The sequence below is a fragment of the Dendrobates tinctorius genome, unplaced genomic scaffold (assembly GCF_039654945.1).
Source record: "Dendrobates tinctorius isolate UK_male_01 unplaced genomic scaffold, ASM3965494v1 ptg000017l, whole genome shotgun sequence".
Classification (NCBI taxonomy): domain Eukaryota; kingdom Metazoa; phylum Chordata; class Amphibia; order Anura; family Dendrobatidae; genus Dendrobates; species Dendrobates tinctorius.
This window is the reverse complement of record NW_027361685.1, coordinates 13637607-13650329: the sequence shown is the minus strand read 5'-3', so window position 1 is coordinate 13650329 and position 12723 is coordinate 13637607. Positions and strand designations below refer to the sequence as shown.

Sequence of the window (12723 nt, the reverse complement as noted above, 5' to 3'; positions counted from 1 at the left end):
GTCCACTTACGGGCGACGACTAACGGGGGTCCCGCTGCCACCAAAACGCGACGGACAGCGGACCCTGTGTCACCACTATGTCACAATCCCACCACTGACACCGGTGTATCAGCGGACGGAGGGACGTGACACAATGCCGGCACACGGCTATCACAGGCGCAGTGGGGCTTATCTTAGTTATCCCACCACTGGCACCATGTGACAAAAATATCCAGCAAGCTAATCTCGCTCTACAATTTGCCGCAGGGGGAGTTTAATTTGGATGCCCCACCACTGCTATCAATCTTCCAAGTACTGCGGGGATTTATGTATATCCCACTTTCTCAGTTCCACTTTGGAACTCGCAGCTCTCCGGCGCCCCCTTACCCTCAGGTCAGTCAGGGAACTGCACCTAGGATAATTAGTCGCCGGACGGGCTGCCTGTTGTGAACCGGCAATTAGGCTTCTGCAGTAAGGGAATTATCAATGCTGTGGCCGCAGACCCTTATTCAGCAATATAAGACCCTTCTAGACTGCCAGCAAGCCGCAATAGCCGTGCACAACGCGCTGCCACCAGTCACGGTTACTTAATTCACAGTGTTAAATTAAGAGGGTCCGTGGCAAACCCTTTGAATTAGTAGCGATTATCTAACAAAGGCGTATAGTTCGATTCTTAGAGCATGGAGACAGATCTAAATAATTTCATTTATTTTCCGAAAGAGGACAGTGATTACAGATAAAAGTTGCTATAAAATTGAGACATAAAATATGTACAGTACAGGTATAAAATAAAAGTGGAGAAAACAAAGAGATTACACTCACAGTTCCATATTGTTCCTTAGGCAGACCATGCGGCTAAGGTGGGTGGAGGCGGAGCTGCACTTCTCCGCTCATCTGAGTTCTTGTCAGCACGGACTCTGCAGCTGTTCTGTGCTGGTTTGCCCAGGGAAGGCCTTATAGGCTTTGCTTTGTGACATCACGGAGAGATGCATTCTGGGTTGATCCCTCCTCTCTCATCCGAGTTATGTTTTGGCTACAAAACTTAGATTAGCTATAACTTTATGGGAGAAGCTGGTATGGACTCATCAGTGGTATCATGTTACCCAGCGTAATGAGCCTATCAAGAAAACATCAAACATCTATGCGATATGACCATCCATTTGGGCGCAAATCATATCTCAGGTTCTGGACATCCGAGAGTTTTGCAACAGGCACCACAGCGAAGCTGGGTCTGCTCGGATCACAGAAATATGATTTTCATATCTCTACTTGGTACGGTTTTCGCATGGCTCTTAAAGTTTTTATTTCAAACAAAGACCTTTTTCCAGCATTTTTCTCTTTCAGCTGAGAGAAGCCAAATGGTGTGAGGAAGATGGTCTAGCTAATTAACATTCCTGCTCTTCCAGAGGAAGTGGCAGGGTTGATAAAATCTGGGGGGGAAGGAATTCCTACTACTGACAGTTTACAATGTCCTAGGATGGAGGATTTGTTAGCACATTGCAACAGAAAACATATCTTGCAGACATTGTACATCACACCTCCCCCCTTAAGAGGGCGCTAAGGAGGCATTACCTCTCGGTAATCGGCCATGCGCACCTCAGCGGGTTCGCCCCGGCAGGACAACCCATCGGCATTGCCGTTTTCACTGCCCTTCCTGTGTTTTACAGTGAAGTCATACTGCTGAAGGGCAAGGCTCCAGCGGAGCAATCTTCCATTGGTTCCCGACACTGTGTGCAACCAGCTCAGAGGGTTGTGGTCAGTTACCACCGTGAAGGCGCGCCCGTACAGGTAGGGCTGCAAACGTTGCAGTGCCCACACCATGGCCAGACACTCCTTCTCGATGGTCGAGTATGCCACTTCCCTCGGCAAAAGTTTCCGGCTTAGGTACAGCACGGGGTGTTCTTGGTCTCCCGAGTTGACCTGGCTAAGCACAGCACCGAGGCCAAACTCGCTGGCGTCGGTCTGTACCAGAAACGGGCGACTGCTGTCGACTGCTCTCAACACTGGAGAGTTGCACAGGGCTGCTTTCAAAGCTTGGAAAGCCGCCTCACAGTCATCTGTCCAGTTGACTGTTTGGGGTAGCCTCTGCTTGGTGAGGTCAGTCAAGGGTTTGGCAAGGGCGCTATAGTCCTGTACAAACCGCCTATAGTACCCTGCAGTGCCCAAGAAGGACTTCACCTGTTTCTTGGTCCTGGGGGTGGGCCAGGACACGATTGCGTCCACTTTTTCTGGCTCCGGACTCATGGAACCCCCGCCTACCCGGTGCCCCAGGTAGTGGACCTTGTGCATGCCTATCTGGCACTTCCCCGGCTTGATGGTCAGGCCTGCCTTGTGAAAACGCTTGAGCACCTCCTGGAGGTGCTGAAGGTGTTCCTCCCAGGTGGAACTGAAGACGGCAATATCGTCTAAGTACGCCACTGCGTACTCCTCCAGTCCCCGAAGCAGGTGGTTGACCATCCGCTGGAAAGTGGCAGGGGCATTCTTCATGCCGAAGGGCATGACCGTGGACTCGTACAGTCCAAAGGGGGTGATAAAGGCGGATTTCTCCTGCGCCTCAGGGCTCAGGGGAATCTGCCAGTATCCCCGACTCAAATCCATGATGGATATGTAGTTGGCGTTTGTCAACCGCTCGAGCAGATCCTCGATGCGCGGCATCGGGTGGGCATCAGAGGTTGTGATGGCGTTGAGCCCCCTGTAGTCCACGCAGAACCGGGTGGTTCGATCCTTTTTAGGCACGAGGACTACAGGTGAAGCCCACGCACCTTTTGACCGTCGAATCACTCCCAGCCTTAACATCTCATCGACCTCTTGGCGCATGACTTGTTGCACCGTTTCAGAGATCCGATAAGGTGTTCGCCGTAATGGGGCATGATTCCCGGTGTCCACCTCATGAACCGCTAACTCCGTCCTCCCAGGACGGTTGGTGAACACGGGCCAGAAGAGTTCCAGGGTGGCCATCAACTGCAACCGCTGGGACACGGTGAGCGAACCACTTATCTCCATGTCCTCAATGGACCCATTGGCCTTGGCCTGGGCCAGCATGTCCAGGAGGGAATCTTCCTCCCCATCCTCTGGCAGATTGCAGACTGGTAGGACGCAAGCTTCACGTTCGTAGTGCGCCTTCAGCATGTTGACGTGAAAGGCCTTGCGCCTACCCCGAGCATGGTCAAGCGTGACCACGTAGGTGACCGGGTTGAGCTGTTGGTGGACGACGTACGGGCCTTCCCAGGCTGCCTGAAGCTTATCCGTTGGTACAGGGACCAGCGCCCACACCTTTTGACCCACCTGGTAGGTCCGCTCCCGGGCGTTCTGGTCATACCAGTGCTTCTGGTCAGCCTGAGCCTGCGTCATGTTGTCATGCACCAACTGCGTCAAGGTCTGCATCTTGTCACGGAAGCGCATGACATAATCCACGATGGACACTTCTGTGGGGTTTGGCTCATCTTCCCAGGATTCTCTTATCAACCCAAGGGGTCCCCGGACTCGCCTGCCATACAGGAGCTCGAAGGGGGAGAACCCGGTCGAGGCCTGCGGAACTTCTCTGTAAGCGAACAGCAGGTGTGGGAGGTACCGCTCCCAGTCGCGCCCTTGGGTCTCAACCAGTATGTGGAGCATCTGTTTGAGGGTACCGTTGAAGCGTTCACACAAACCATTAGTCTGTGGGTGATACGGACTCGATACCAGCTGCGTCACCTGCATTTTCTCACAGAGAGGCTCCATTAGGCGAGACATGAATTGGGGCCCTTGATCGGTAAGCATCTCCCTGGGAAATCCTACTCTTGAAAAGATGGTCACCAGTGCGTCAGCCACCTTATCTGCCCTGGTTGAAGACAGAGCTACTGCCTCCGGGTACCGGGTAGCGTAGTCTACCACGGTGAGAATGTATCGCTTTCCGGAGCTGCTGGGGACGGACAGCGGCCCTACAATGTCCACTGCGATTCTCTGGAAAGGCTCCTCTATCACCGGCAAAGGAATAAGGGGAGCCTTAAGAGCAGGCCCCGCCTTACCCACTTTTTGACAGGTGGCACAGGAGCGGCAGTAGTGTGTTACATCTGTCCCCATCTTGGGCCAATAAAAGTGTTGAGACAGCCGTGCCTTTGTTTTGCTGATCCCCAAGTGTCCAGCGAGTGGAATCTCATGGGCAATCCGCAACAACTCAGTTCTGAACTGATAGGGGACGACCAGCTGTCTTTCCCTCAACCACTCCTTTTTAGGATCTCCGGGTACTGTCTCCCGGTACAACCTTCCTCGTTCCCAGAACACCCTCTCCTTATCAGACTTGGAGGTGGGCGTCTCGGCGAGACCTCTCAATTTCTCCAGGCTGGCATCTGAGTGCAGAGCAGCCTGGAACTCCATGCTGGAGGCTGCCAGAAGTGACGTCAGGGTCCCCTCTTTACTGGGACCCTCTGGAACCGGCTCTGGGTTCACCTCTGGTTCAGTCTCTCCTGTAGCAGCAGAGGGTCCAGAAGACAGTGCGTTACCTGCGATCTGGGCACTCTGACTGCGTGTGACAGCTGCTATGTATGCTGTCTCCCTGGGGATTTCTTCAGACCCACCAGCTGGTGCTGCCCTGGGCTCTACCTCCCCATCCACCCCCAACACTTCAGGAGCAGTGCTACTTATGGGCCAGTTACCTTCCTCGGTGGCACTGGTCAGCTGCATGGCATTACCTTCCTCATGGTCCCCATGCACCTCCCCATTTCCTTGAGCACCGTTGCTTACTCCTGCCAGGGGTTCCTCAGCCGTCTCACTCCGCAGAGTGATGGGGCTGAGCACTTCGGTACCTGTGGACACATCTACCGCTTCAAAGAAAGGGTTAACGGGTTCAGTCGGCACAGATACATCAACATCATCATCATCCTTCCTAGGAGAAGAATGGTTATCAGTTTGCTTTGGTACATTCACATCAGCATCAGCATTGTACCTGGGGAAAGAATGGTTGTTAGTTGCATCATTACTCATCAAGGCATTAGCAGGTAACACATTCAGTTTCCCGTCATCATCATCATCATCAGGGTTAACGTTACCCTTATTATCAGTTTGGGGAAGGGTGTCAGGGACGTAGTATGCAACCATCCGCCCCAAGTCAGTCCCCAATAAAACATCAGTGGGCAGGTTTTCAGACACTCCCACCTCCCTCAACCCGCTCCCGGCACCCCAGTCAAGAAAAACTCGTGCCACTGGCAAGGGACAACGGGTGCCTCCAATCCCGGTGACAGTCAGGGTTTTCCCCTCAACAAACTCTTCAGGGGCCGCCAGTCCAGGACGGATGAGGGTTCGTTCAGCCCCGGTGTCCTTGAGGCCTGTAGCAAGACGGGCCCCCACCTGAACAGGTTGAACGTTGTCGTCAGCCCTCCCAACCACACCTCCCACCAAAAGAACAGAGGCGTTGGGCCCAGGGGCCTTGGCTGGGGGGTTCTTCGGCCTATTCGGACAGGTGTAAAAGAAGTGACCAGGCCGCTGGCAGTGGTGACACAGGCGACTGTCAGTAGCCGGCCTGCTGTTGGCAACAGGGACTGGGCCTCCGGAGGGACGGCTAGCTGGGGCATTGGGGTTGGTTGCTGGCTTACCCCCTTTCCAGCTGGTGGCGACTGGCCTCCGCGTCTCGGGCTTCCGGTTGGCCTCGTGGTTGTCGGCGATCTGCGCCGCTTTGTCCGCGTTCGTTGGTTCGCGGTCCAGGATGAACTGTCGGACCTCAGCTGGGCAGAGATGCAGGAACTGGTCTTTGATCATCAGGTCCCGTAGCTGCTCAAAGGTTTCAACGGACAGTCCATGGATCCACTGGTCAAAGTGGGTCCTGAGTCCTTGCACCACATCACTGTAGCTATCATGTGGGCCACGTTGGAGGTGCCGGAACTTCTTTCGGTATACCTCAGGTGTCAGCCGGTATTTGGCGATCAGCGCCTGCTTTATGGCGTCATAGTCATCATCGGCTTCTGGCGGAAGAGAAGCAAATGCCTCCAGGGCTTTGCCTTTTAGCCCTGGGGTCAAGTACCTTGCCCATTGGTCTCTGGGCAGCTGGTACTGTCTGCAGGCTTTCTCAAAGGCTCGCAGAAACGTGTCCAAGTCCCCGTCCTTTTCCATCACGGGAAAAAGCTCTGGCCGGGGTTTAGGAGTCTGGATGCTGCTGGGCTCACCGCTTCGGGCTGTGGGGGCATTCCCACCCCGCTGGAGTACCTCCAGTTCATGGGCCCTCTGCTCCTGGCGCTCGGCTCTCTCAGCCTCTGCTCGGCGCTCAGCTCTCTCAGCCTGGGCTTGACGCTCGGCCCTCTCAGCCTCAGCTTGGCGCTCACGTTCGGCTTGGGCCTCCTGCCGATATTGCTGGATCAGCCTCACCCGCCCATCACTGTCTTCGGCGGGGAGTTCGTCCAAGGCCATTTGCAGATAGGGGTCCACCCCGTTCTGGCTGAATGTGGGGCCAGCGCTCAGGAGTGGAGCCTCTGCTGCAGCCCCATTGCCACTTGGGCCAACTTCTGCGCTCGCTGGATTCTGGTCGTTGTCCAGCTGCACTAGAGCCGCGATCATTTGAGCTCTGTTTTTGTTCGTGGCGTCAAGGCCTTGGTACGTGCATAACCCAGCAAGAACTTCCTTTGTCTGCCGGTTGTACCAAGGTTCTCCTTTTGCCGCCATGGTTGCCAAATAAAAGATAGAAAAAGAAAAACAAAGAAACGGGAGGGGGATACTTGCAAGTACACACTAATGTCTCAGGACTAGTAACCACTGAGTCTGTTCTCCAAAACCTATGATGCAGGATTCCCGCAGGAACCGTGCAGGTTTTTAGTGAGAGGAATGATTGCTCAAACCAAATCACTAATGCTCTAGGATTATCCCACCGCGCTGCCACCAATATGTGACGACCAGCCCACCGCCGTTCGTCCACTTACGGGCGACGACTAACGGGGGTCCCGCTGCCACCAAAACGCGACGGACAGCGGACCCTGTGTCACCACTATGTCACAATCCCACCACTGACACCGGTGTATCAGCGGACGGAGGGACGTGACACAATGCCGGCACACGGCTATCACAGGCGCAGTGGGGCTTATCTTAGTTATCCCACCACTGGCACCATGTGACAAAAATATCCAGCAAGCTAATCTCGCTCTACAATTTGCCGCAGGGGGAGTTTAATTTGGATGCCCCACCACTGCTATCAATCTTCCAAGTACTGCGGGGATTTATGTATATCCCACTTTCTCAGTTCCACTTTGGAACTCGCAGCTCTCCGGCGCCCCCCTTACCCTCAGGTCAGTCAGGGAACTGCACCTAGGATAATTAATCGCCGGACGGGCTGCCTGTTGTGAACCGGCAATTAGGCTTCTGCAGTAAGGGAATTATCAATGCTGTGGCCGCAGACCCTTATTCAGCAATATAAGACCCTTCTAGACTGCCAGCAAGCCGCAATAGCCGTGCACAACGCGCTGCCACCAGTCACGGTTACTTAATTCACAGTGTTAAGTTAAGAGGGTCCGTGGCAAACCCTTTGAATTAGTAGCGATTATCTAACAAAGGCGTATAGTTCGATTCTTAGAGCATGGAGACAGATCTAAATAATTTCATTTATTTTCCGAAAGAGGACAGTGATTACAGATAAAAGTTGCTATAAAATTGAGACATAAAATATGTACAGTACAGGTATAAAATAAAAGTGGAGAAAACAAAGAGATTACACTCACAGTTCCATATTGTTCCTTAGGCAGACCATGCGGCTAAGGTGGGTGGAGGCGGAGCTGCACTTCTCCGCTCATCTGAGTTCTTGTCAGCACGGACTCTGCAGCTGTTCTGTGCTGGTTTGCCCAGGGAAGGCCTTATAGGCTTTGCTTTGTGACATCACGGAGAGATGCATTCTGGGTTGATCCCTCCTCTCTCATCCGAGTTATGTTTTGGCTACAAAACTTAGATTAGCTATAACTTTATGGGAGAAGCTGGTATGGACTCATCAGTGGTATCATGTTACCCAGCGTAATGAGCCTATCAAGAAAACATCAAACATCTATGCGATATGACCATCCATTTGGGCGCAAATCATATCTCAGGTTCTGGACATCCGAGAGTTTTGCAACAGGCACCACAGCGAAGCTGGGTCTGCTCGGATCGCAGAAATATGATTTTCATATCTCTACTTGGTACGGTTTTCGCAGGGCAGGCTCTTAAAGTTTTTATTTCAAACAAAGACCTTTTTCCCGCATTTTTCTCTTTCAGCTGAGAGAAGCCAAATGGTGTGAGGAAGATGGTCTAGCTAATTAACATTCCTGCTCTTCCAGAGGAAGTGGCAGGGTTGATAAAACCTGGGGGGGAAGGAATTCCTACTACTGACAGTTTACAATGTCCTAGGATGGAGGATTTGTTAGCACATTGCAACAGAAAACATATCTTGCAGACATTGTACATCACACATACTGCCAGGCTGGATGAAACTACTGGTCTCAGGCACCCTAATCTTAGTGGTTGGACAGAGCCAGCGCCACCCAGAGCTTCTGGTTTCGACATCTCTTCTATTACCAGCAACGTCTGCACCATAAATAAGGCGCTGCTTGGTGATGGAATCAAACATCGCAGGAGCAGATTCCAGTGGAGAGGGGACACACCATCTGCAGATGCCCTAATATAGCAAAATTACAGGGAACTGAAGCAGTAGAAATCCCCATAAAGTGACTCCATTATGGAAATTATAACCCTCAGTGAATTATTCTATGGGAGTAGTGACACTTTACGGAAATTAGCTCGCACTGGATGTTGCAACATGAAAATTGCACATTTGCCTTTTTATTACCCAACACATAATGCCCAGATTGTGCTCCAGGAAACACACACCGTAAATTAAGTGGGTTCTTCTCACTATAGTAATGCCAAATATATGGATGCTAAATATGGTTTGGGCGCACTACAAGGCTCAGAAGAGAGTGGATATTTGACTTTGGGAGAGCGGATATTGCTGGATTGGTTTATGGAAGCCATGTTGCTTTTCAAGAGCTTTTGAGCCACAAATATTGTGGAAACCTTTTGGTTTTCTTCTGACAGATGATGGACCTTAGTGGTGTCTTGTGTTTCCGTGAGATGAGTAGAAGTTTTATTGGTATAATTTTTGCCTATATAACATTGTTTGTTGGCTTTTTATTCCATGTTTGGGAGGCAGAATGAACAAACCATTGAACACCATGATGCACTGGTTCATGCTATGAGGCTTTCGATTAGACTGTGAACTCTCATTGTCTTGGTGAATAATTCAATGGTTTTAAAAAGCTTGTATCTTTTATGGACAGCTTAAGTAGAAATGTTCAAAAGTATAAAATTTGAAGATATTTTATTCAAAATTATTAACTGGTTTTATTTTTAGGAACGCTGACATCTTCAATTTTTAAATCTGATGATCTTGAGATCACACAGGATACAACTGAAGTGATTGCCATTACTCCAGATATACCATCATCCCTTCATAGCAAAGATCTGTCATCTGATCCTATGAAACAGGTCCCATCTTTTGGTTCATTACCAACTACTAAGGAAAATCAAAGTCACAATATAGGCATTAAAAAATTAATTGCTTCTAAAGGAAAGGAGCCATTTTCAGATTCAGAATATGGAAATAGTTTTCTTGAAAAGACTTTTCTTAAACATGAAAAAATACACATAACAGACAATAGATTTTCCTGTTCTCAATGTGGGAAATTAACAAAGAAATCAGATTTGGTTAAGCACCATAGAACTCACACAGGGGAGAAACCTTTTTCCTGTTCAGAATGTGGGAAATGTTTTAACCAGAAATCTAATTTTGTTACACACCAGAAAACTCACACAGGGGAGAAGTCTTTTTCCTGTTCAGAATGTGGGAAATGTTTTACAAAGAAATCATATGTGGCTAATCACCATAGAACCCACACAGGGGAGAAGCCTTTTTCATGTTCAGAATGTGGGAAATGTTTTGCACATAAATCACATTTTGTTACTCACCATAAAACTCACACAGGCGAGAAACCTTTTTCCTGTTCAGAATGTGGGAAATGTTTTAACCAGAAATCTAATTTTGTTACACACCAGAAAACTCACACAGGGGAGAAGTCTTTTTCCTGTTCAGAATGTGGGAAATGTTTTACAAAGGAATCATATGTGGCTAATCACCATAGAACCCACACAGGGGAGAAGTCTTTTTCATGTTCAGAATGTGGGAAATGTTTTGCACATAAATCACATTTTGTTACTCACCATAAAACTCACACAGGCGAGAAACCTTTTTCCTGTTCAGAATGTGGGAAATGTTTTAACCAGAAATCTAATTTTGTTACACACCAGAAAACTCACACAGGGGAGAAGTCTTTTTCCTTTTCAGAATGTGGGAAATGTTTTACAAAGAAATCATATGTGGCTAATCACCATAGAACCCACACAGGGGAGAAGCCTTTTTCATGTTCAGAATGTGGGAAATGTTTTGCACATAAATCACATTTTGTTACTCACCATAAAACTCACACAGGTGAGAAACCTTTTTCCTGTTCAGAATGTGGGAAATGTTTTAACCAGAAATCAGATTTGGTTAGTCACCATAGAACTCACACAGGGGACAAGACTTTTTGCTGTTCAGAATGTGGGAAATGTTTTACAAAGAAATCAGATTTGGTTAAGCACCAAAGAACTCACACGGGGGAGAAGCCTTTTTGCTGTTTAGAATGTGGGAAATGTTTTACAAAGAAATCAGTTTGTGTCAAGCACCAGAGAACTCACACAGGGGAGAAGCCTTTTTCATGTTCAGAATGTGGGAAATGTTTTATCCAGAAATCACATTTGGTTAATCACCATAGAACTCACACAGGGGAGAAACCTTTTTCCTGTTCAGAATGTGGGAAATGTTTTACAAAGAAATCACATTTGGTTAGTCACCAAAGAATTCACACAGGGGAGAAGCCTTTTTCCTGTTCAGAATGTGGGAAATGTTTTACAAGGAAATCAGATTTGATTATGCACCGTATAACTCAAACAGGGGAGAAGCCTTTTTGCTGTTCAGAATGTGGGAAATGTTTTAATTGCAAATCACATTTGGTTAAACACCATAGAACTCACACAGGGGAGAAGCCTTTTTCCTGCTCAGAATGTGGGAAATGTTTTAACTGTAAATCATATTTGTTTAAGCACCAAAGAACTCACATGGGGGAGAAGCCTTTTAACTGTTCAGAATGTGGGAAATGATATAATGGTTGACTATGGGATGGAGGATGTGTGATGGGTATATGGGCACTGGACTATGGGATGGAGGATATGTATGATGGATATATGTATGATGGAGGATGTGTGATGGGTATATGGGCACTGGACTATGGGATGGAGGATATGTATGACGGGTATATGGGCACGGGACTATGGGATGGCGGATATGTATGGTGGGTATATGGGCATGGGACTATGGGATGGAGGATATGTATGATGGGTATATGGGCACAGGACTATGAGATGGAGGATATGTATGATGGGTATATGGGCATGGGACTATGAGATGAAGGATGTGTGATGGGTATATGGGCAGTGGACTATGGGATGGAGGATATGTATGATGGATATATGGGCACGGGCCTATGGGATCGTAGATATGTATGATGGGTATATGGGCACAGGACTATGGGATGGAGGATAATTATAATTTGCTATAACTAACCACAGTTAGTTACTATGCCCGGGCAGCGCCGGGCTCTTCAGCTAGTGTTACAATAAAAACACTCATTGTACGAGAATGATCAGTAGTAAATATATTGAACAGCCATGTCAGACTGAGCTGCCATCATAGAAAATCTTTCGCTAACTAACTTTGCAGCTAATGAGATGACTTTATGGGAGCTCTAGCCAGAATGGAGACATAAAATGACATCAGAGCCATTAGCAGGTATGGTTGGCATACACAAGGGTTAATAGGAGTAGCTGCAGGGCATTGTGAGAGTAAGTAATGGTGTCATATGGTAGTAAGTAGTGTCTGTGATGAGGACAATACAGTTGTCAATATGTGAAGAGTTATGTGAGTAATGACATTAGTTAAAAGGGACATGGGGATTTATGGACTGTAATGGGGTTTGGTGAAATACTCCTAAATATTGTCATTTTGTGTTATCACTTTCTTTAGTATTCTAGAATACATGTCTTCCCTGCAGTATGAGGTTATCATGTATACACCTTTTGCCGCTCTATGTAGTTTGTTTGTCTAACCATATATATATATAAAAAGCCCAAATGAGGTCCTCCATATATTCAGAAGTAGAAATCAACAACACAGCCTACAAGAGTTACTCCCATAAACAACATTTCAGTATGAAATATATCTGTATTTCAACAAAACACATAAAAAAATGTAAAAAGAAGAGATTATGCAGAGAGAAATCATCAGGTATGTATATAAAACGAATCTAATCTGTCCCAAAATGTAGTTTAGAAAAATCCTTTACATACAGTCATATGTAAAAGTTTGGGCACCCCTATTAATGTTAACCTTTTTTCTTTATAACAATTTTGGTTTTTGCAACAGCTATTTCCGTTTCATACATCTAATAACTGATGGACTCAGTTATATTTCTGGATTCAAATGAGGTTTATTGTACTAACAGAAAATGTGCAATCTGCATTTAAACAAAATTTGACCGGTGCAAAAGTATGGGCCCCCTTATCATTTTCTTGATTTGAACACTCCTAACTACTTTTTACTGACTTCCTGAAGCACTAAATTGGTTTTGTAACCTCATTGAGCTTTGAACTTCATAGCCAGGTGTA

General features: G+C 47.9%; 1 protein-coding gene across 1 annotated transcript in view; it reads left to right on the top strand.

Moving 5' to 3' along the window:
* Nucleotides 1-11160, top strand: part of LOC141082448 (uncharacterized) — a 50099-nt gene extending 38939 nt beyond the window's left edge. The window contains exon 6 of the mRNA XM_073566390.1: nt 9317-11160. Coding sequence (XP_073422491.1) covers nt 9317-11160 — 1844 coding nt within the window. The remainder of the gene's footprint in view (nt 1-9316) is intronic.
* The last annotated feature ends 1563 nt before the right edge of the window (nt 11161-12723 follow it).